The 24630-nt window shown below is 38.8% G+C and overlaps 1 protein-coding gene across 1 annotated transcript; it reads left to right on the forward strand.

Moving 5' to 3' along the window:
* The first annotated feature begins 73 nt into the window (after window positions 1–73).
* On the forward strand, window positions 74–22965 carry DDX21 (DExD-box helicase 21). Its single transcript, XM_081073763.1, has 15 exons — window positions 74–263; window positions 2865–3299; window positions 5006–5081; window positions 5807–5985; window positions 7579–7696; window positions 8963–9148; window positions 10053–10198; window positions 10859–11008; window positions 11387–11548; window positions 12775–12894; window positions 14226–14299; window positions 15825–15984; window positions 16741–16875; window positions 18918–18962; window positions 19568–22965. Exons 1-15 carry the CDS (start codon window positions 177–179, stop codon window positions 19838–19840), a joined length of 2346 nt encoding a protein of 781 aa, XP_080929889.1. The 5' UTR covers window positions 74–176; the 3' UTR covers window positions 19841–22965.
* Window positions 22966–24630: the final 1665 nt, after the last annotated feature.

Below are 24630 nucleotides of genomic sequence, written 5' to 3' on the forward strand. Positions count from 1 at the left end.
CGCAGCCAGCGCCCGTGGGGCTCCGCCTTCGTGGAGCTTTCTGCTTCCGGGGGAAAGGCTTTCGTAGGCTTTTGTCACAGGAAGTGACGAAAGCTGGGTGGGCCAAGGGTTACTCTAGTCTCTTCCTCTCCACGCGGTGGACGGAGTTGGTCGGTCTACGCGGTCCGTGCTGAGTGATGCCTGGGAAACTCCTTAGTGACGCGGATTTGGACTCAGACACGGCCATGGGGAAACTGGAGATACCGCGAAAGCAAAATGAGAAGGTGCCACCGGGGGCCGAGGGACCTGGGGCAAGGCAGGACGAGCGGCCGGGGCGCTGAGGGGAGCGGGGCCGCGGAGTAGGAAGCCGCGGGGTGTCCCGGCTGGGAGCGCGTGGGGCGCGGCGCTGACCGGCCTCGTGCGGAGACCCGCGTGGGTTTCGGTCAAGGAACGTCCAGGAGTGGTGGTCTCCGCGGGCGATGGGCGCGCTGCCGCGCTCGGGTAGCTCTGGCCGAGGCCGGACCGCTCGGAACGGGAGGGATGGCCGGTGTCCCACGTGGTCCCGGAGTGTGGGCGCCCTGCACCCGGTGCGCGGGGTTGTAAGTTTACCGTTAGGCCGCGCGTTTTGGCTCAGACTCAGACCTAACTCCAGGCGAGTGTGTGCGCGGAGGGAATCGTAAGTCACGGTAGGGACTGACACTTGCAGGCTAGACCAGCGAGACTTGAACCCACCGGTACAGGTACACGTGGGCGGCGTCAGCAGTGACGTTCTTTTTACCCTCTTAAGTGAAGTACAGTTTGTTTTCCGGTAAGCGACCCTTAGAAGAAGTAATTCGGGTCCTCTTAATGTTTATTCACCAGATTACCCGTGGAAATGTGAAGCCGCCTGTGGTGCTAACTGTACACTCTATTTTTGAGATAGGCCAGCAGAGTTCAGTAGCCATACATTACCTTGATAGCTGTCTTCCTCCTGCTGTTGCTTCTGTAGAAAGTGATTTAACTGTGGCTGATCTGTTCTGAGATAATGTCAGTGGGAACAAAGATTGTCCCTGAACTTGTGTTGTATAGGACTTCGGATTTTCCTTGCTTGTTGTGTCTGGGTCTTTTTTTTTTTTTAATTAAATTTATTGGGGCGACAATTGTTAGTAAATTTACATAGATTTCAGGTGTACAATTCTGTATTACATCGTCTATAAATCCCATTGTGTGTTCACCACCCAGAGTCAATTCTGGGTCTTTTTTATGGGGAGTTTTTTTAATTTTTATTAGTTTCAGGTGCACAAGACAAAGTAATACTTAGACGTTTATCATTTATGTCCCTCACACTGGTGAGGAGGTGGTCCTGCTTTACCTGCTGTGCACCATTGAACGTGTTCAGTTGTGGGACGCTCAGATTAGGAGGGACATGACCAAACTCCTCTGTGTTCCAGAAGAGACCAAGGGGATGGGAAATTCACTCTAATTTGGTGGAACCAAGGGATGAAAGAACTGAAGTCTTGGATGGGGGGACCACATTATTTTTCAGGAGTCTGAAAGACAGGTCTTGTGGGAGAGATTACCCCTCATCCATGATTTGAGAGCAGAGGCCAGGCCTGAAGTTTCAGGGAGGCAGATTGCAGCTCAGTGTAGTAGTCTGTACTTCCGGGATTGTGCTGTGGCTCTGCCAGAGAGGTTTTAACAGGTTACAACATCTGTCTAATTGTTTTCAGCAATAATTAAGTTTTTAGTAATGAAAAGTTGGATAGGTCAGACATTTTAGGTAGGAGCCATAATCTGGTTTGGTTTTGAGGTTTCACTCATTACACTTCCTTGTAACTTTTTTTCTTTTTTCTTTTTTAAAGATTTTATTGGGGAAGGGGAACAGGACTTTATTGGGGAACAGTGTGTACTTCCAGGGCTTTTTTTTCCAAGTCAAGTTGTTGTCCTTTCAGTCTTAGTTGTGGAGGGCGCAGCTCAGCTCCAGGTCCAGTTGCCCTGGCTAGTTGCAGGGGGTGCAGCCCACCATCCCTTGTGGGAGTCGAACCCACAACCTTGTGGTTGAGAGGACGCTCCAACCAACTGAGCCATCCGGGAGCCCAGCCGCAGCTCAGCTCAAGGTGCCGTGTTTAATTTTGGTTGCAGGGGGCGCTGCCCACCATCCCTTGCGGGACTGGAGTAATTGAACCGGCAACCTTGTGGTTACCGGCAGCCTTTGGAGTTAGGGATATAGAACTCTAACCTGAGCCACTGGGCTGGCCCCAGTTTTTCTTCTTTGTATTAGGTACATAATTTTTAAACGTGGCGTGATAGGTTGTGGGTTTTTATAGCTTTTTGGTTCAAAAAGTGTCTCAATGTAAATTCATTTGCACTTGTGAGATAGGCAAGGCAGATATTATGAACTCTTGTTTGCCCTGTGCAGGAATTCTAGCAAAGAAGTCGGCTTAATATTATCTATCCGTGGACATGTATGGCCTATTAATCTATCAGAATTAAACTGTATTTGATCACTTGCTATTTAGTTTATTTAGTTTAGAGCCTGTTGGAGTATCCCACGAGCCACCCCAAATCCCTTGTGAAAGTTTGATTTTACAGTTGGTTTGATCAGTATAAATTAAATAATTACCAAGAAGCATTCTCTTCCAAGCTAATTACTAATTATGTACTTAATATAATGAAAATTACTAATATGTACTTAACTCCATAAAGCTAAAAAATAGTACTAAAAAGGCTACTGTTTGATTTTTTGCCTTGTTGCAAGGTGAAAGTACAGATGTTGAAAAATATCCCTAAATTGTGTTCTTCTTAATTATGTGATTTTGTAATAATCTAGAATTGGTGTATTATACAAATGAATCAGATTCTCTGTTCAATGCTTGTATTTTCTTTATTGATTTTTTTTTTTTTAGAAAGGTAGAAAAAAGGCAAAATATGAAGAGGCAGCAGAAGAAAAAGAAGTTGTTTCCCCCAAAACTAAAAAAGTTAAAAAGAAAGCAGAGCCGTCTGAAGTTGACATGATTTCTCCTAAATCCAAAAAGGCAAAAAAGAAAGACGAGCCATCTCAAGATGACATTATTTCTCCTGAAACCAAACGTGTGAAAAAACCAAAGGAGCCCACTGAAAAGAAAGTTGTTGCTTCAAAAACCAAAAAAGCAATAAAAAATGAGGAGCCTTCTGAAGAAGAAATATCTGCCCCTAAGCCCAAGAAGATGAAGAAAGAAAAGGAAATGAATGGAGAAATTGGAGAGAAAAGCCCCAAACTGAAGAATGGGATCTCTCATTCTGGACCTGATTCCAACTCCAAGGAAGCTGCCAGTGAAGAAAGTAACAGTGAGTTAGAGCAGGTGAAGTTGTATTTAAATATGTAGAATGTATCTTTTGTTATTGTTTCAGATAAATAGGTTATTGATGCATATTATTTAATAAAGGGAGGAAATTTGATATGTCAGCACTTCATGGGGGATCCTTTGAGCATAGATTAGAATGCCTCCTTTGCAAGTAAGCAGATCTGTTTAAGTTTGGGGAAAGTCTCTCAAGATGTCAGCCAGCGTATTTGCATGTCAAAAATCAAGAGGAGGGATATAGTCATGCAAATAGACCCTAGCTTCCCTCTGAAGGATTTCACAAAATAAATCACAATTCAGTGGAACCACTGAAAAGGTATTTGCTGGATTGCATAAAGCTCTTTGTTTAGACCATTAATTTGAGTTGAGCAGGATGATGAAATGTCTGCATTTGGAAGTTAGTTCTGTTACCTTTCAGAAACTCAGTCATCAAAGAAAAACCCTAATTTTAATAAACAATTTTGTGTTGTAGGTTGTGATCAGCATTTAAAATTTTTTTCTGATTATTAAACTATGTGATCTAGAGAATTCAGGAAATAAAGAATTTTATCAAAAAACTCCCTATAATTTCTGCATTGAATTTGGATGTTCCCGTATAGTACTTTTTATATATGCAACTACTTCTTTAAATCAGGTTAGGATTGTACTATATGCGATCTTGTATCGTGCCTTTCCCATTTTTTTTTTTTTTTTTAAGATATTATTGGGGAAGGGGAACGGGACTTTATTGGGGAACTGTGTGTACTTCCAGGACTTTTTTCCAAGTCAAGTTGTTGTCCTTTCAATCTTAGTCATGGAGGGTGCCATTCAGCTTCAAGTTGTTGTCCTTTCAGTCTTTGTTGTGAAGGGTGCAGCTCAGCTCCAGGTCCAGTGGCCGTTGCTAGTTGCAGGGGGCGCAGCCCACCATCCTTTGTAGGAGTCGAACCAGCAACCTTGTGGTTGAGAGGATGCGCTCCAACCAACTGAGCCATCCGGGAGCTCAGCCGCAGCTCAGCTCAAGGTGCCATGTTCAATCTTAGTTGCAGGGGCGCTGCCCACCATCCCTTGCGGGACTGGAGGAATTGAACTGGCAACCTTGTGGTTGAGAGCCCACTGGCCCATGTGGGAATCAAACCGGCAGCCTTCGGAGTTAGTAGCATGGAGCTTTAACCGCCTGAGCCACCGGGCCGGCCCCCCTTTCCCATTTTTATAGAAGCATTTCTCTCACTTTTATTAAATATTTAATTTTATATACTTATTTTTTTATTAAATAAAAATATTAAATCTTTTTCATGGTTATATAATCATAAATATTTAGAAATTCACGTAATTATTCTGTTGGGCATTCAGATTTTTTACTATCAAGTAATGCCACTGACCACTTTACCATAACTGTTTGTTCCTTATTTTCTATGGCTATATATGAGATGTCGCTGTGGGAAAGGGCTGATGACCTGTTCAACAGTATATTGAGATTGAATCTGCCTTCACTAGCCACACGTTGTATATGTACAGTATATATTCGCTATAGATATTTCTTTTGTTAGGGTTTTATAGATTATTACAATATATTTCCTTTTCAGATCTTGATTTAGCTACCAAGTGTCTCTTTGGTTGATTGAGAAGCGATGTTTTTAAAATAGGTTCTTTCGTTTCTCAAAAGACTTCTGTGTATTAACTGTAGGAGTAAAGTTATTGATTTCTTTCTGTGGCCCTTTACTTGATAGGAAATACCTGTGGAACAAAAAGAAGGAGCTTTCTCTAATTTCCCCATATCTGAAGAGACTATTAAACTTCTCAAAGGTAATATTTTTGGAAATGTTGTATAATTTAGAACATTATTTGGAAGTACTCCACTGTGTTTGAGGTGAATTAGGTTATATTCTTGTTGGAGGACAATATATGCAACCAAATAATTGGAGTAGATCTATACATTCAATATAGGACTATACCAGTGATGGTCCTTTGCTGCCTCTTAAACAGATGGTTAAAATTGATTCAATACAGTATGTATATTCCAAAGTGTGATGATTGATAGCGCTGCTGCAATTAAACAGTTGATGTCATGTTAGCATTTTCTTTTTTTATCCTCTTCTACTTCTTGAGCCATCTCTAGGTTAATGATAGCAGCCTGGCTTAGAACTCACCTTAGCAGTGTGCCTGTGAACGAGCTCGGTAGTCACAGGTGCTCGACTAGGTGTTTTCTGAACAGGTGTGGCACAGTCTGGACTGCACAGCACCTGATTTTCAGGCTTATGCTGACTTGTGGATGATATTTCATGACGAGTGACTTAATCTCTTAAAATAATAAATATTTACTATACTTTGGTGCTTTAAAGTTTGTTGATACTTTTCAGTCAAGCAGATTCTTCACGACTAGAATATATGTGAATGTGACTTTGTAGATGTTAACCAGAACGTAGAATTCCCTAGTTCTGCAGGATCAAAAGCATGGGGATGCTTGGGTCCTCCCATATGGCTGGTATTTTAAGAACTACAGTATCAAATGACGATTAATTTATTTACAGCCCGTGGAGTGACCTTCCTGTTTCCTATACAAGCAAAGACATTTTACCATGTCTACGGTGGAAAGGATTTAATTGCACAGGCACGGACAGGAACTGGGAAGACATTCTCCTTTGCTATCCCTTTGATTGAGAAACTTCTGGGAGAAATGCAAGACCGGAGGAGAGGCCGTGCCCCTCAGGTAAGCAGCTTTACCAGGGACCTCAACGCTTCCAGATCTGCAGAGGAAAAACCATCTATATGTGTACATACCCTATTGTTTTTATTGGGTTCTCCTTAAAGCCTTTTTTGGGAATTTGCTCTATAGATCTTTATCTGCTGCTAAACCAGGATAATTTTTTTTAAATTATAGCTTATATTGCTTAACAGAGGTAATTCTTTTAAGAATGTTGGCCACAAATCCTATCTATTTGAATATTGTAATGTGTCCTGTTGTGATCAGCAGTGTTATTCATGCTCATCATATTCTTTTCAAACTATTAGATGTTTTTCTGGTGTTCACAGGTTTGTTCAAGTGTCTTTGACTATTTCTGCTTAAAATGTAGCAAACATTTTTACTAGAGACCCATGAATAGAAGGAGGGGCACTTGGAGAGGCCAAGACTTCCACCTCACTGAAATGCCTGTTAGCACCTTGGCTGGGGGTAATTTCTGGCCCCACCTTACTGCTTACTGGCCTTCCATGGTCATGCCCACTAATTTATTTGTTTACTGCTGTAAACATATATATTAGTACACAAATGAATTATTCTAGTACCTAGAATACCACCTGGCACATAGTGGGTGTTCAATAAACATCTGTTGGATGCATGTAGCAAGTTGTTCTTAAATCATATTTGTGTCACGTTGTTACCATACCTGCGAATCCGTAGCAGTTTCATGTTGTATGTCCTGTTGTATGAGCAAACTCAGAGTGCTCAGTGAACTGACTCTGGGTGGTGAACTCAGAAAATGATATATAGATGATGTATTACAGAATTGTACACCTGAAACCTATGTAACTTTACTAACAGTTGTCACCCCAATAAACTTAAAAAATAAATAAATAATACAATTATTTGAAAGGGGAAAAAAATAAAAAAAACTCAGACTGCTCAAGGATTCAAAGCCCTTCACCTTGTTGGCCCTGCCTAACTTGTCTGACTTCCAATCCACTTCAGATTTACCGTGAAGTAGAGGTTCACACCATAAATTTTAGAGCCTGACTGCCTGAATTTAAATCCAGGCTCTCTCTCTCCTTGCCTCTTGGTTTTAGAACTCTATTGTGTGTTAGTGTAGGTATTAACAATTCAATTGTACAATACAATTGTTAGGTGAATAAGTTGTGGGAATTAAATGAGAATAATGCATATTTAGCATTTAATAGAGCCTGAGACACAGTAGAAGTGTAAATATTAATTAATGTTAATATCAGTAGCATGACTGCGTGCTCAAGTTGTTCCTTTCATGGGTGCTGTTCTTTAAGTACTAGCAGCTCCATGAAAATTACCCCAGTACCTTCAGCCTGCTCGTGCAGCGCTCCTGGAGCACCATACATTTAGTCACCTACTTTTCTTCTGATGGCTAGGATCACAAGCTTTTCTTTTGAGAAAAGCTGTTCAGGAACCATATTTTATTTATGGTCATTTCACACACACAGCACATTGCAAAGCACATAATAGATGTTTTGAAAATATTTGTTGGGATGCGTTGAACCTTCTGATGGATTCCAAATTTGTTAAGGAACCAAGTACTGCATAATACTTTGAATTCAATTATTAGTTTTTCCTTTTCAGGTACTGGTTCTTACGCCCACCAGGGAGTTGGCAAATCAAGTAAGCAGAGACTTCAGTGACATCACAAAAAGGTTGGCAGTGGCTTGTTTTTATGGTGGAACTCCCTATGGAGGTCAAAGTAAGTAAATCCAAAAGTGAGGGAAGAAACCTGGCATCCATTGTTGGGTGCCCTGGTTGGATTTCTTCTGACCGTGATATCCAGCTCTACTTGGTCTAATCTTCTGGTGGTTTTCTTTTGTTATTGTTTAAAGATGGTCAAGAACATGGTCCTATGTTCATCTAAAGGCTGCAGAGATACCTTACTGAACCCAAAAGGACAGAGTCTGTTTGGGCTGTTGGAACTATTCTGTTGGTGCAAAAATAATTGCAGTTTAAAAGGTTAAAAATTGTAAAAACCGCAGTTACTTTTGCACCAACCTAACAGAAAGTCAGAAGGTTACTCTTTATCTGTCAAGGAATTTGGGTCTCTGCCTCTTGCATCCTTAATTCATTTTTGCTACAGCCAGGCTTTCTTTTCTCTGGGCCCAAGGGCCAACTGTTGCAGCCCCTGCTGTCGTATTCCATTACTTTGCCAGTTGAAGTTTTATCATGTAGAGCAGATACATAATTCAGGAAGGGATTCAAGGCATTAAAAAAGCCGTAGCATTGGCACACAAGGCTGTGATTATTCCTTTCCAGCTTTGATGGAACAGATGTAGGCTTTGGCATCAGAAAGGAGGCCTGGATTTGAATTTAAACTACTCACAGAGTAGCTGTGTGATTTTTAAATTCAAGTTGCTTGATTTTGTTTGTAGTTTAGTTTGCACATGTATATAATATGGTAACTAAACTCACCCTGCAGGAGTATTGTGAGGACTGAACTGGATAATGTATGTAGAGTGCCTGGTATCCCTAGGCTGCAATAGCAACCCAATAAAAAGCTGCATTATTACCATCTCATCCCAGTTATATTGAACTCTGTTTTCCTGAATGTCTCTGTAATTTCTTGGAATATTTGCCCTTCTATCTTGTCTCATTCTACCTAAACCCCACCTTATAGAAAGTTCCTATTTCTTTGAGATTCTTATTCTTACTTTGTCAAACCGTGACACTTTTCCACCAGCCAAGGAAGTCATCTCCTGGTGCTGCCATCCCCCGCTGGTGCATTTTTCTGTTGTGTCACATCATACACTGGACTGTCACTTCTTATATGTTTTTTCCACTAGATCAAGGAGTGCCTTGAGTATCTTTATCTTTAATAATGATACCTTGTACAGTTACCTTGTACATGTTACCTTGTACAATAGTTTATACATATTTTAGAATAAAAAATACTTAATTGGTATCCCACACTAATACAAGGACTTAAAAACCTAGTGTGTCTTATCGCTGATGTTCTTTATAGTTGAACGCATGCGGAACGGGATCGACATCCTGGTTGGGACGCCAGGTCGTATCAAAGACCACCTGCAGAATGGCAAGCTGGATCTCACCAAACTGAAGCATGTTGTCCTGGACGAAGTTGACCAGATGTTGGATATGGGCTTTGCTGATCAAGTGGAAGAGATTTTAAGTGCGGCATACAAGAAAGGTAAACGCCAAGTTCAAGGAACTGATAGAAGAGATCAGAGGAAGGGGGGTGATTGAGTAGTCTGCTAAGAGTTAAAGGAAACCTTGGGAGATTGGGAGGTGACTTATTTTAGTCAGGAATACTTGAGTTTTTTTTTTTGGAAAAATGATTTATCACATAACTACAATGGGGGAAATTTGGGAAACTAAAAGAGGAAAATTCCGTTATCTACCACTTTAGTGTACTTTACTTTTGGTATATTTCTTCCTGATTTTGTGCTATTTGTGTACGTGTTAATTATAACCTTAATTAACCTAAAATAGTAACTGAAATATTAAATAACCTTAATATTTTGTAAAAATTTGGCATAATCATGAATTGGCTGTACCATGATTTAATTCCATGCGTATTTTAATTTTTAGATAATGTAAATAATTCTGCTTACAGATGTTTTTGTGCAGAGAGCTTCCTTTCACACCACAGTATTTGGAATTCTTTAGGGTAGATTTCCAGAAGTAAAATTACTGAGTTGAAAGACATAAATAATTCATGCTCCTCAATATACATTGTCAAGTTGCTCTCTAACAGGGTCCTACCATCTTATACTGCCATTTCAAATATATGAAAATGCAATGAATTGGTATTTTCCAGTTGGTAGGTTTTGTTATAATGGACAGGTTTCCCTTGTGGTTCATAAACACCAATGGTTAGAAAGCAAAATAAATTTAAAGTGCTTTTCTATTTCAAGGGCAGTATTTCATTGTTGGGAACCTCTGTGTCTTTCATTTTTGTGTCCTCAATGCCTGGGTTGGCCTAATGGTTGCTGTGGAATGTTTGTTGATGGGCCCCAGGAGAATTGGGTGAGGTAGACTACTATGTAGGCTTGTTTGGGTTATTCGTACTGACTTTTTTTTCCCCCCCAAAGATTCAGAAGACAATCCCCAAACATTGCTTTTTTCTGCAACTTGCCCTCATTGGGTTTATAATGTTGCTAAGAAATACATGAAATCTACGTATGAACAGGTCGACCTAATTGGGAAAAAGACTCAGAAAACGGCAATAACTGTGGAGGTAAATGATTCATTTGGTTGCTGGAATTAGTAATAAATTGTATATCGTTTTTCTCATCTGATAGTTTTAAGACTGCCAAATACAAACTCTTTTTCCAGATGAATAATAAATCCATATGAAAAGCCAAGTAAAGATAAATTTCTTTTCGAGTTGTATATGGTATGTGTTTTCTAAATTTCGTCATCTGGTAGCCTGATTTCAAAATCTTTTAAAACCTAATCCGTCTTAACTATCTAAAGAAGTTACAACTAGAATTTAAACACTAGAGGGCAGCAGAGAAATCTAGTGCTTTGTGTTGAAGTGGTTTTTCATTTTAGGATCCTGTACCTAGATTAATTCATTTCACCCAAGGAACAGGTACATTTTTTAAGTGGATAAAAGGACAAAACGTACAGAAACTTTTCTCTTTTCACTTACTTGGTTTCCTGCAGGAATCTGAATGGTATTTCTTTTCCTGGTTAGGTCAGAAAATAGATAAAGAAGCTCTTTGGAGAAAGGGGAAGGGCTCTCTGCTTTAATGGTTTAGTTTTTTTCTCTAAACGGGTGGCACAGTCTGCTCTAGTCAGGCTTAAACAATTGCTTCTGTACCGTTACTGTTGAGCATGTGATTTCATGTTCCAACTAGGCTTTATTCAATTGATCTATTTTTCCTCTCATAAGCATCTGGCTATCAAGTGCCACTGGACTCAAAGAGCAGCAGTTATTGGGGATGTGATCCGAGTGTACAGTGGTTTTCAAGGGCGCACTATCATCTTCTGTGAAACCAAGAAAGAAGCCCAGGAGTTGTCTCAGGATACATCCATAAAGCAGGTTGGTCCTTCCTCTCCATTTCCTTTAGGGAAGAAGTAGCTTTTAATTAATAGTCAGAGTATACATGTTAGAGCTCACCTAATCTGTCAATCTCCTCTCAAAGGTAAGGAAAAGGTGGCTCAAACCCAAGGTTACACCAGCAGAGTAGATTTGATCACTCTTATCTGGTGTTTTTACTTTGTAAGTATAGTTGGTTACAATGATTTAATGACCAAGGAGTGGAAATAATTTTGAGGTTTGTCCATGTAAGACAAGTTTTTTCCCCTTTGTGTTGTATTCAGCCGAAGTATCACCAAAATATGAATGTCTTTTCCAGGATTTAAAAAGTACCTGTATTGTTGGATATGGTATTCTTAGGCCAGTTTATTTCTTTGGCAGGATGCCCAGTCATTACATGGAGACATTCCACAAAAGCAAAGGGAAATCACCTTGAAAGGCTTTAGAAATGGTAATTTTGGAGTGATGGTGGCAACCAATGTTGCTGCGCGTGGGTTAGACATCCCTGAAGTTGACCTGGTTATACAAAGTTCTCCTCCAAAGGTAAGTGGCTTATACTTTGATTTTATTTTGTTGTTTCTTTTGGGCCCTAAAACAAAATGGAAGTTGTGTTCTTTACTTTCATGTGATTAGTAATAGCTATCTCTTGAGTGCTAGGATGCTAAGGGTGTTTTTTAAAATTTACTGTGAGGCCCTCTCCTCCGAACTGACAGTTTAGTGCCAGTGTGATCAGTGGACAGAGATTGGGAAGATCATTTCTGGTTAGAGGGGAATCCTGGAAGGCTTCGTGGAGGTAGTGTGATTTTTGAACTGGGCTTTGAACATGTGTAAGACTTAGATGGGGTTGGGGAAGGATAGATGAACTCATGAGCTAGATGATAGAGAAAGGACAAAAGGCCTGTAGTTAACATCTTCTGTGGTTAAAACTGTGTGGGTTTGTGGAACATAGGAACTTCTTAGAGAGGGCCCTGAATCATAGTTTTTGTGGCGTGGACAATACTTCACATAAATAAAAGTTGGTCTGAAGGAGACTGTTTCCATTGCTTCAAGTGTGAAGACCCGATAACCTCTTCCAAACTAGCAAATCCCTCAGAATTAAAGGTTGTTTACAATGATGGAAAAAATACCTGATTACTATGAAGTCATCAGTTCTTACAAAGGAAGTCCCATGGTGTGTGGCATGGACATTGTTTCAGTGAGCCTGGGCTGTGCTGTCCAGTGTGATAGCCACAGCCACACGGAGCTGGGAACACTTGGAATGTACCTAGTCTGAATCATCGTGTGTTCTAAGTATAAAATACACATTGGATTGCTTTTTATTTAAGACTTTTTATTATACACATTGGATATTGAAGACATGAAAAAAGAAAAGCTCTCGTTTGATAGCTTGTTTTATATAGTTAGCATATTGAAAAGATAAAACTTTGAGGTATATTGAGTTAAATAATATTAAAAGTAATTTAACCTTGTTTTTTTTTTTTTCTTAACTTTTTAGTGTGGTTACTAGGAAATGAAAGATTGAAATTACATATTATGGTTCTGTTGGACAGCACTGTTTAGATGCTTTTGCAGATTTGCCCACAGGATAGGGACCATTGTTCTGGAGGTTTTTAAAAAGTGTCAGTTATTTAATTTAAATTGAAATGCAAAGGAAACACCTCACAACCCTGGTAGATGTAACCTCTGTAGGTGTTGCCCGTGTAGACTGCTCAGGTCTTTGTCTCCTTGTTGTTCGTTGTCACTCATTGTCACATATTTTACTTCAATAGGATGTGGAATCCTACATTCATCGTTCTGGGCGAACGGGCAGAGCTGGAAGGACAGGGATTTGCATCTGCTTTTATCAGCACAAGGAAGAGTATCAGTTGGCACAAGTGGAGCAAAAGGCGGTAAATTATTTTCTTAGCCTTAATCAGCGAAGGTTGAGTTCTAAGTCAGTCTTCGGTTTCATTACATTTGTTACTAGTTTTAAATTATTTTTATCTCCAGCATGTGGCCATGACTGAAAGCTTGTTGTTAGATACATGTTTTATATATTATTCTACGATATAAAGCCCTTTTTGAAGTAACTGTGGATTTGAACGCAATGGTTTTGTTTTCATATTTACAATTACAAGAATTGTTCTTATGTTTGAAAGGCAGTTTTCAGACAATGATAACATGAACACATCCAAATTATTTAAGCACAGATTAGGGGGTTATAGGAATTGCTCGAAAACCAAAAGGATGGGAATATGTGAAGGATAAATTTTAAAATGGGAGAGAAGAGACTAATTTCCTGACAAAATTTCTGTAAAGAAATTCTTACGTATTGAACGTCAACTATAATTTAAAAAAAAAAAAAGGCACGGGGATGTGTAGTGCAGCCTGGGGAATATAGTCAGTAACGTTCCAATGACTGCACAGTGTCGGGTGGGCAGTAGGCTTGTGGGGTTATCACTTGGTGAGTTCTGTAAATGTCTGATCACTGTGTTCTGTGCGCCTGAAACAACAAAAAGGAAACTTATGTAGGTCCTTCCTCCTCCAGGAGGTGGAGCTTAGTCTCCCTCCTCCATGAGTGGACCACACTTAGCGACTTGCTAACAAGGAATAGAATAGGAATTGGGGTGGAGGGATGACTTTATAGTGCAGAAAGCGGCAAACACTGCCTGGTCAGGTAATCATGGTTGAATTCTGTGATAAGCATGTACCCCTGATAAGATGTGATAAGATGGCATTCACCTCTGGTCTTATTTCCTACAACCCATAACTCCAGTCTAAGCGTGTAAAAAGTATCAGACAGCCTCATTTTGAGGAACAGTCTACAAAATACCTGACCAGGTCTCCTGGAAACTGTCCAGGCCATGAAAAACCAGGAAAGACAAACTGCCATAGGTCACAGAAGACGTACAACATGTGACTAGATATAATGTATCCTGGATTGGATATTGGAACAGAAAAAGGATGTTAGTGGAAAAATTAGTGAAATTCTAATCAACTCCGACGTTCAGTTCACAGTAACATAGCTGTGTGGGTTTCTTAGTTGTGACAAATGGACCATAATAAGGAATAATAAGGAAACTCAGTGCATGGCATAGGAACTCTAAAACCATTGTCAAATAAAAAGTTTATCTTATATATAAATAAGTTTGGTAAGTAGAAAAAATTAGAGAACTACTAACCTCAGTGGAAACAACTGATGGGTATGTTGTACATTAAACTGTGGTCCATTTTCTTGTAGGGAATTAAATTTAAACGAATTGGTGTTCCTTCTGCGACAGAGATAATAAAAGCTTCCAGCAAAGATGCAGTCAGGTATGTTTCCTACCACTGCTATGGACTGTTTTAGTGTTTATTTATTGCGTGTCTTTGTGCGGTAATGAGCTTTGGCTTTTTAAATTTTATTTTCTTTATGCATTAGTTTTAATAATTTATAACCTGATTGTTCTAAAAGCACTCCGACTGCGCTGAAGTAAAATGACACAAAGTAAAAATTCTCATTTCTCTTCCTGCCTGCCCAATCCTGTTCACCAGAGGAAACCACCATTAGTAGCTTGGTTTGTCTTAGGTGGTTGAAGGAACTGTATCTTAGGTCTGGTGTAGATTCTTCCCATCTGGAGATTGATTCGATTGGACCACAGATTATATTCCAGATCTTCATTCGGTCGCCCACCTGGTGGGAATGAGAGATGACTATTTCTTAAAGTGATAGTAAATATCTACCTAGTGAGGATTAGATTAACAGTGGTTGTCATTGGCATTGGAAGAGAAAATTTTTTATTGTGTGGGGTTGTCCAACAAATTGAAGGATATTTAGCTGTTTAGCATCCCCGGCTGTGTAGTATGCATTCCTGGGGGTAAGTGGGGTTGGCACTGTCTTCCAAATGTCCCCTGCATAGGGCAAGAGACTGCGCATCATTTTTAGAGTGCTTCACACAATTACTATTATAACTATACGACATGCTTTTTTAAGAAAATAGATGGGGGGAATTCATGATCAAAAGAAAGGCTGGATATTGGCATGTTAATAGCTTGCAAATGAAACTCATTTAACTTAGCATTTTTCAAATGTATTTTAGCATGGCATGCTTTTCTTCAAACATTCTGCAGACAGGGTTGTCTATGACAGCAGTTAAATTATTTAAGGAAATAATTTTAAGGAAATCAGATGGCCAGGAAGCAGAAAAGAGACAAAGGTGCTGCTGATGGTGTATGAGAGCGGGTCTTGCAAGGGGCAGCCAGGCCGAGGAGGCTGCCTGACACGGCCTTATCCATCCTCATGGGTCATCTCTTTCCACTTTGAGATGGGACATTATCACCACGACAATAGTGACTCCCGAATAAAAGTAGAGTGTCATAAAGGCCTATATCATTTGTAGTATGATTTGGGAGTTTTTCTCATTTTAGAACGGGAATAGGTGTAATATTTTCTGATTCTAAAAGTAACACATGCATATTGTAAAAAAAGTTCAACATTTATTAACATCACTCTTAATGGCAGTATGGCATTTCACTGTTTCTGTTTCATGGCTTATTGAACCAGTCCACATTGATGCACATTTTAACGTTGTTTACAGTCATTTTTTCTATAACACTGTGATGAACATCTTAAGATCTGTCTTATTATTTCCTTAGGATAAAACTCTTCGTTTGGTGGTAAATTAGATACAATGAAAGGAATGGGATGATTGTATACGTTGCATCAAAATGATGCAGTAGGCATATTAAAGATAGGGTTTGAAAGTTACTGATTTATCTTGAAATGCTGTTGTCATGAAAATGAAATCTGTCCACTTTACTATCCTTTCTCCTAACAAATATACTGTTAATCAAATTGTAGGCTTTTGGATTCTGTGCCTCCCACTGCCATTAGTCACTTTAAACAGTCAGCTGAGAAGCTGATAGAGGAGAAGGGGGCCGTGGAAGCCCTGGCAGCGGCACTGGCCCATATTTCGGGGGCCACATCAGTGGACCAGCGCTCCTTGATCAACTCAGAGGCGGTGAGGGTTTCTGTGAAGTTTCTGATGCTTTATAATTTGAAGTTTGAGCAGGATTTGAAAGTGTTCCATTTAAACTTCCCTTCTTGTTTTAACTTTTGCATGAAGGTAGATGTCTATAAATCCATAGAGACACGAAGTAAATTATTGGTTGCCAGTGTCTCGGTGAAGGAGGGGAATGGCAGTGACTGCTAATGGGCATGGGGATTCTTTTTAGGGTGATGAAGTGTTCTGGAATTTTAGGTAGTAGTGATGGTTGCACAGTTTGTGAACATACTAAAAACTCTTGAATCGTGTACTATAAAATGGTGAATTTTATGGTATGTGAATTACATCTCAAATTTTTAATCCTAAAATAATACATACACATACAAATGTATATAATACATTTATCCAGAATATCTAGAGACTTTAGAAGGTGTATTCTTTTCTCTTTTTTTGAAATGTTGAGATCATTGTAGGTTCGCATGTAGTTGGAAGAAATAAAATAGAGCAATCCCTTGTACCCTTTGCCCAGTTTCCCCAATGGTAACATTTTGGAAAACAATAATATCACACCTGGGTTATTGATATGTGGCACAATCCACCAATCTTATTCAGAGTTCCTCAGTTTTACTTGTTCTAATTTGTGTGGTGGTTGGGGGAGGTATATCCTGTTAGGAAGAACTGTTCCAGAAATATTTTAGAAACATGAGGGCAGATGTTTATCAAGTTAGGGTTGTTTCTGAGACGTTAATTTTGTTCCCTTTCTGCTCATAGGGATTTGTGACCATGATCTTGCGGTGTTCGATTGAAATGCCAAACATTAGTTATGCTTGGAAAGAACTTAAGGAGCAACTGGGTGAGGATTTCGATTCCAAAGTGAAGGGAATGGTCTTTCTCAAAGGAAAGCAGGTAAGGAAGGCCAGGCCTCTGCTGTGACCTTGCTGTTGGTTCCGTGGCTTTCTGCGGTCAGTAAACAGTGTACAGTGGCTTCTCTTTGCTCTACGGGAGTGCTGCGTCTTTTAATTCTGTAGATAGTCTCCAGGCAGTGTCGTCCATGACCTGCAGTTGCCACTCAGTCACTGACGGCTACCTTACGGGGATCTCTAGCCTGCACCATCTACCTGCAGGGCTAGACTGAAGATCCAGGTGTTTCCCTGACGTGTCCACCAGATGGCGTTTATTATGCAACTTGAAACCAACTTATTCAAAATTGAATTCAAAACGTTTAATTCCAATTCAAATTTTAAAATCTTGCCTTCCAAACCTGGTGTTCTTTCTCCTGAGTCCTGCTCTCAGTTAATGGCATAGACCACCAGCACAGCAATTCTTAAACATTTTGGTCTTACGACCCCTTGATAGTCCTAAATGTTGGGGACACCAAAAAGCTTCTGTTTATGTAGGTTGTATCTATTGATGTGTACTGTATTAGAAGTTAAAACTGGAACTCTAAAAGAATGTCATGTTCTGTTAGCCATCAAAGCAGTGATGTCATTTCATGGAATGTAGTGTCTGGAAAACTCCACTGAGCCCTTATGAGAGAACGAGTGAAAAGAATTGAGAACAGTTTAGTATCATTAGGAAAATAGTTTTGACTCTGAAACCCTCAAAAGATCTCACGGTTCCAGTAGAGCGTACTTGGAGAATCACTGGCCTAGTAAACCAAATTAGGTTTATCTCCAACTCATTGCATGTCTCACCATGTTGGTTATTTCCTTAAGCAACTCCACTTACTCTATGGCAAAAAATTCCAACTTTCACATGGAAAATAAGATCCTTTATGAGATGACTCCTGTCCTCCTTACAGACTTCATCTGCCTCCTCACCAGCAATACCCTTCACTCCAACAATGCCAAGTACACCTTGCCTTCTCTCATCCTAAGTGCATGCTCAACCCATTGCATAGATTTCTCCCTTTATGGTAGCCTTTGTGACCTAACTTAGCCTTGGTCTCCCTGAGAAGCTTTTCCTGGCCGTATGGCAGAGTTGGGGGCATCTTTGTACTGCAGAGTTCTTAGGTCATACCTTTATTCAGGTAAATTCTACCTTGCTGTGCTTACTGATGGAGAGCCTCAAGAACATACGACTTACTCAAGGGCAAAGACTGTTTTCTAGTTCTCTCTCTACCCAAATGAGTGCCTGGCATTGAATACTTAGTGAACACATGAATGAAGGTTCCCACAAAGTGCAAAATCCATCGGTACCTGGTGCTACCTGTGATTATGATTGGGTAAATTGTTGGGTGGAAGGGGTGTTCCTCATAAAATGTTGGAATTAAAGACAGCCAGTGGGGAAGGGTGCTTGTTTCACCTGCAGGGGTATTTTGACTGTATTTGTGGAGAAATAGGAGCACTCCTTATTTGGAAATGATGTCACTGCTTATTATAAAAGATAGTGTTGTATATAAAGTATTGAATTCCTTAAAAACTTCATAGGAAAAAAAACTTCATAGGAGGCTGAATTATGAAAAACTAGAAACTTAACAATAGAAGATCATTTGTTTTCCTGCTTTTAGTTAGGCCATCCTGAATAGTTCCCACTCTTCCTGGTAGAAAGCAGTGTATTTTAATGTTTTCAGACCATAGGTTTTGGAGCCATACTGAACAGATTTTTAAAACCTGCTCTAATCAGCTGTGGGCCCTTAGACGAGTCATTGAGCCTCTCCAAGCCTCTGTTTCCTCTGCTGTAAATATAGCTAATCGCTACTTGAGTGACAGCCAGTAATGAGCTCTAGTCAATTCAAAATCGTTTTTGAGTCCCTTTTTTTTATACCCTTGGCTTTTTGCTATTGTACTTTTGGGAAGTACAATACGTTGGCCTTGGTCTAAAATTTATTTATCGATACCTTTTTTTTTTTTTTTAACATAATACCTGGTCATTTGGAGTATTACTTAATGTGCTTTTCATAATTCTAGTCAAAGGCTGGATTAACTTGAATTTGTCTTCATTTCTAGGGTGTTTGCTTTGATGTCCCTACTGCAGCAGTAACAGAAGTACAGGTATTCTTTCTCTTGGATTTCAAAGTTAACATATCTATATTATGAAATGTTCATTATTGATAATACAGAATAGAAAGGGTAATAATAGCTGTGGTTCCTTTACTAAAAGACAATTTAGAATTATAGTATTTTTTTCTCTTAGCCTTTTATTTGGATTTTTTTTTTCTTGCTCAGCCTGCCTGTTTTCCTTTCTGCAGATTTGTGAATAATATCCAGCTTTTCCTCCCTGTGTGTGTTAATGTGGGATTTACGTAAACATTTTAAATTGCTGTATCTTTATTTAGTACTGCTGTGAGAAATGTGTTTGTACGTAATATATTTATGTTTTACTAGCTGATAGCTTTGGCTACTCTATAGTAAAGGAATTGAATAATGATACACTTTGAGGGTACTTCTCATAGTGAAACTTATTTTCACACACTTCAGTGATTCTGGATTTTGGGCCATAAAGGATAGCTTATTTTTGACCATGACCTTTTAAGCACTTAGGTTATCAATCTGGTTTTTGTCTTTGAGAAAGGGCAAAAATCTTGTCTTTCTAATTCCTTTTTAAACCAAATTCAATAAAAATCAAAGCAGGTAGAAACAAAAGCATCTCTCAACAGGAAAAATGGCACGATTCGCGCCGCTGGCAGCTCTCGGTGGCCACGGAACAACCAGAGCTGGAAGGACCACCGGAAGGCTACCGAAGCTTCAGAGGACAGCGGGACGGCAATCGAGGTTTTAGGGGACAGCGGGGAGGAAACAGAAGCTTCAGGGGACAGCGGGAAGGAAATAGAAACTTCAGAGGACAGCGATCAGGAGGTGGCAACAGAAGTAATAACAGATTCCAAAACAAAGGCCAGAAGCGGAGTTTCAATAAAGCATTTGGTCAGTAATTTGAAGTAGAGGATTTATATGGCAAAACAACTGTGTTTGGCAACAGGGAACTGAACATTCTTTTCATGCAAAGTTAAAAGCACATTGTATTTCCTTCCTGACCACTTGCCCATGCCCCATCTCTTCCAGAGAGACAAGCTTCATCTAAATGATTTCATCTGATGATTGTCATTTGTAACTTAATAGCTACTTCTGTGTCAGGTCTTCCTTTTGAAAAGGTGTATGAATTTATTATATTTCATTCTAATGCATTGTCTATAGATCATAAGGAAAAGTCAAGCATGTATCTGTCTATACTCTTTAAGTTGACCTGTTTTTATAATTAAAAGTGTGTTTTAATAGTGTTCTTAAATATGAGGAATACAGTGATCTCTGGAGAAGTACTTTGAGAAGTCAGGCTTGCTTCTGTAATTGGCATTCCTTGGCCACCTGTCTAATAACTACTCCCGTGGCCCTATCCTATAACATGTCTTCTGAGAATTAATACTGAGTGATGTTTTGAAGCAAGATTTCAAACGTAGCTGGGATATAATAAAGTTTATGCCAGCATATATTCTAGATCGGGAGGGTGGTGGTACATTTGATAGTAGACATGTAGATTAGCCATCGTTATGTGCATTTTGATATACTTTTAGCTTCTCAGTAGCAGGTGATTCATGCTTCAGTGAATTCTTCACAGATTTTTTATATCTATATAACGAACTATTTTAATAGAAAGCAACTGTCTTTAAGGAATTCCAAAATGTATAAGATGGCCCCATAACTTAGTTTATAAGGAAGGAGGCTGGATAAATGGGGCTTGAAGATGTACTCCACTTACTCTTGGAAGATTAACATTATTTACCAAGAAGGAATTGAGGGAGTCCGGGGGCAGAGATTTTTTTCATTGCCGAGTTAAAAAAAACCTCACTGAAAATATTTTTTACATGTGAGGAGGAAACACTGATGTCTGCTGAGAGCAAAGAGAACAAGTGAAGATACATGATACAGTATTCTTTTAATGGTGGAAACTTAATGAGTCAGTGTTTCTGGAGGTTAATTTCTAATGGGCAAACTGGGGTTATTAGGTAGAACGATCCAATTTAGTTTCTCAAAGTCCTAGTTCCTGTAGATTACAATAAAGTCATGTACTTTCATTATTAGACTGCTACTCCGTTGAAAGGTTTTAACTGCTTAGAGCCCTTTTTTGTTTAAGACAAACCGGTTATTTTAAGTTGTTGCTTTGAGGAAACTGAAGAACTTAGTATAGCCCCTGGCCAGATAACTCTGCGTACTCAAATATTCTCTGGGAAACTTGCTACATGGTGCAGGAGCCTAAGAGGGGCATTGTCTTCTCACCTTAATTCCTAGAAATTCTGTGCTGGAAATCTCAGGGAATAAGCCATGATGGAGAAATTAAACTACATGGCCTGTTTTGTTTTCGTTTAATTATTTTGAGTAACAAATCTTTCTAGGCCCTGATGTGTCTCAGTGGAGTATATGTGTAGCTGCCTTTCTTGATCACCTGGCAGTATTAGGGGATCAGAACTCAGATTCTTGAGGCAATGTTCTTCTTCTGTTCTATCTGAATCCTGATTGGATGGATGTTTGTGTCTCTGTTCTCAGAAATCCTCTTGCCTTTATTCCTGGATCTACTTGTCAATTGTAATGCTTTTCCTCCTACTCCTCATGGCTTCCCATCAAGCCACAGGGATTTAGGGGAAGTTGTTGGATGGTAGACAACTCTTGTGTGCCTTGTGTATTATAACATATTAGATTCTAGTTTTGCTCAAATACTGAGCATACTTTAATCAAAACATTTCACAGTTTGGATAGGAATGAGTACTTTACCAAGCAGATTAAAAGGACATAGTGCCTGTTGTTTAGGAAGGAACAGGTAAAACCTTGATGTGGATTAGCTTAAAGAAAAATAATCAGACATACATCAAGGGTAAAGGGGAAGATTGTTGGATGTTTCACTTTACGCAACTTAATTTTAAGGAAACTGGTTGTTTTAATAGGTGAACTTAAAGTTTCTCCTGGATCCCAGAATTCAGACCATATTTATAAATGTATAATTCAGCTATTGCTTGTTTTAAGTGGGCTAGTTGGGCTAGCCTGGGAAATGTTACCATTTTTACTATTTTCTACTGAGAAAATATTTTCCAATTTATGTATCAAGTCAACGAACTGTTGAAATACAACACGATTTTACATTGGAGTTATTTGTGCAGTGGTTTCTTTACAATTGTACATAAAATGTTTTTACTATAAAATTGAGTTAATGTATAAAATACTACTTTATGCCATAATAAATATGTTAGTACTTACTGTTTCTGTTTTTGGTGACTTCCTAAAGTTGAAAATAGCTTGAAATTTTTATTTTAAAAATAAGTGATCGGTGTAAAAATCCAAACATAGGAGAAAAAACAACTAATAGTCATCCCGTATCTAACATTTTTGTGAGCATCTCTTCCAGGAATTCATTTACAAAATTGGAATCATTGATTCATTTTGTGAATTGTTCTTTCCCCCTCAACATGTTGTACACTCTTTTCTGTTAAGTATAGATCTATGACTTTTTTTTTGATCTGCAACATTTTTTATGACTACTTGGTATCTCAGATTTACCAGGATTCGAGAAAACTATGTTGATTAAGGTTTCACTATTACAAACAACCCTAAAATGAGAGTGTCCTTGTATAAATATTTGCCTACCTATGTTATTGTCAGTTTAGGATAAATTTTTTAACAGTAGAATTGCAGGGTCAAAGTGAATATATATTTTGGTGCAAGTGGCTCTCCAAAGCAGTACCAGTTTCCATTCCCACCCTACAACAAATGAGAGAACCTGTTTGCCCATAGCACTGGGACACTGGATTTTGCCTTCCTTTTGTCAGTTTGCTAGGTGCAAAATAATATTGTATCATTTTTATTTGCATCTTTTAATTGAGTGAGGGTTAACATCTTTCATTTATTCCCATTTGCATTTAAAAACATACCTTATGCATTTGTCTTCTGTTGGGGTCTCTTATTGATAAGAGTTCTTTGTTTATTAGTAACGAACATATGTAGCAAATACTTTTTCCAAATTTTCATTTGTCTTAACTGGGGTGTTTTGACATAAAGTTTTATTATTTTTTTTTATGCAGTTGTAACTCAATGTTTTATCATTTCTGGCTGTCTTACGTGTAGAAAAGTATTCCCTACCTCCAAGGTTATAGAAATATTCACATTTTCTCCTAGAACTTTTTTGATTATATTTCAGGCTAAAATTCATCTGGGATTTGGTGTGAGGATCAAGTAGGGATCTAGCTTAGTACTCCCCTCTCTTCTAAGGGAGTAGTAATTCCATGCTATTTATTAAATAATCCATCTTTTCTCACTGAATTAAATATTGTCTGTATTATAATTGGAGACAAGTCTCCTTTTAAAGGTAACTTTAAAAGCACTTTATTGTTTCTTTCCATTGGACTTACATAGAATTGGGAGTGTTATCCAAGAGTATGTTACTGCTTGTAATTTTTTTAAAAGATTTAAATTTATTTTATTTTGAAATAACTTTTGACCTACCAAAATGTTGCAAAAATAGAGTTCTTGTATACTCTCCACTCAGTTTCCACCAGTGTTAAATTAACATTTTTTATAATCACAGTACAGTTATCAAAACCAGGATTTTTAACATGAAGGGTGCCATTCTATAGAAACTGCTTTGCACTTTGTTTTATTTCCTTAACACATCCTGGAAATCACTCCACTTATGTATGGGCACACAGGTTGTTTCCAGTATCTTGCAGTTACAAACTGTTTCAGTGAGGAAACTTGTGTGTATGTATTTTCGTACTGTTGAAAAGTATATCTTCAGGGTAGATGCCGGGAAGTGGGAGAGCTGGGTCAAAGGCCAGTGCATACGTAGGTTTTTATTATCACATACTGGCAAATTCCCCTTTGGAAGGGAGAATTCTTTCCTTGCAATTTATATTTTGAAGAAGCCAGGCTATTTGTTCGATAGATTCTGAGTTTTATTGACACATCTCCACCTGTCATTTAACAAGCTTCTTTCCCCCCTGCATTTAATGCAAATAGTTAATTAGACCTAGAAGGGTGCACAATGTCCAGTTGTCCCTGTCTTTTGACATTAGCAGCAAGAGATGATCATTGCCTGAATCCACAGTATCATTAGGGTTCTTGCAAAATGGTGATATTCTACCATTTCTTTTTCTTCATTAGCAAAAATACCTCTGAGAAAGGAAACTTGCCTAATCAACACTTCATTACCCTGAAAACTATTCCTACAGAAAAAGCCAGATAAGTGCTTGATACTTTTCCCCTTATTTATAGGTACCAGTTTTCAGAATTGGTTCCCTAGCTTCCTCTAAAGATGGCCAATGAGTTTTTGATTATTATGTTTTTAATTTATTAGGAATTTGTGGATTTTAACATGTGATATACTTTTGCAGTTATTTCATTGATGATCAAATTGTCCCATCTTGGGCCATCGAGAACCTTCTTTTAAGTTGGCACCTTTTCAGTACTTTTGACCTGACCCTTCTAGTCTTTGATTGTTTCCTTGATTTCTGGTGTGACAAGATATCCAGGCTCATCCTGCCCCGGATCTGGAATTACCATTTTCTTTAAGGAACACTGTTTCCTTATAAGAATTACTATTTAGGACCTACAATCTGGGGACCAAAACTTATATGTCCTACATTATTTTTATCTGGCTCATTAAATGGCTTAAGTTTATGTTGGATTTTTGTTGTTGCTATTATGAAAGGGATCTATTTTTTTTTTTAAAGATTTTATTGGG

Source organism: Rhinolophus hipposideros (assembly GCF_964194185.1).
Source record: "Rhinolophus hipposideros genome assembly, chromosome: 15".
In the NCBI taxonomy this organism is placed as follows: Eukaryota; Metazoa; Chordata; class Mammalia; order Chiroptera; family Rhinolophidae; genus Rhinolophus; species Rhinolophus hipposideros.

Excerpts from the sequence above, each read along its gene's own strand:
- DDX21 (XM_081073763.1), top strand. The coding sequence starts at position 177 with ATGCCTGGGAAACTCCTTAGTGACGCGGATTTGGACTCAGACACGGCC. Across the intron at positions 264-2,864 it reads CGCGAAAGCAAAATGAGAAG|AAAGGTAGAAAAAAGGCAAA; the intron begins GTGCCACCGGGG and ends TTTTTTTTTTAG. Across the intron at positions 7,697-8,962 it reads AACTCCCTATGGAGGTCAAA|TTGAACGCATGCGGAACGGG; the intron begins GTAAGTAAATCC and ends TGTTCTTTATAG.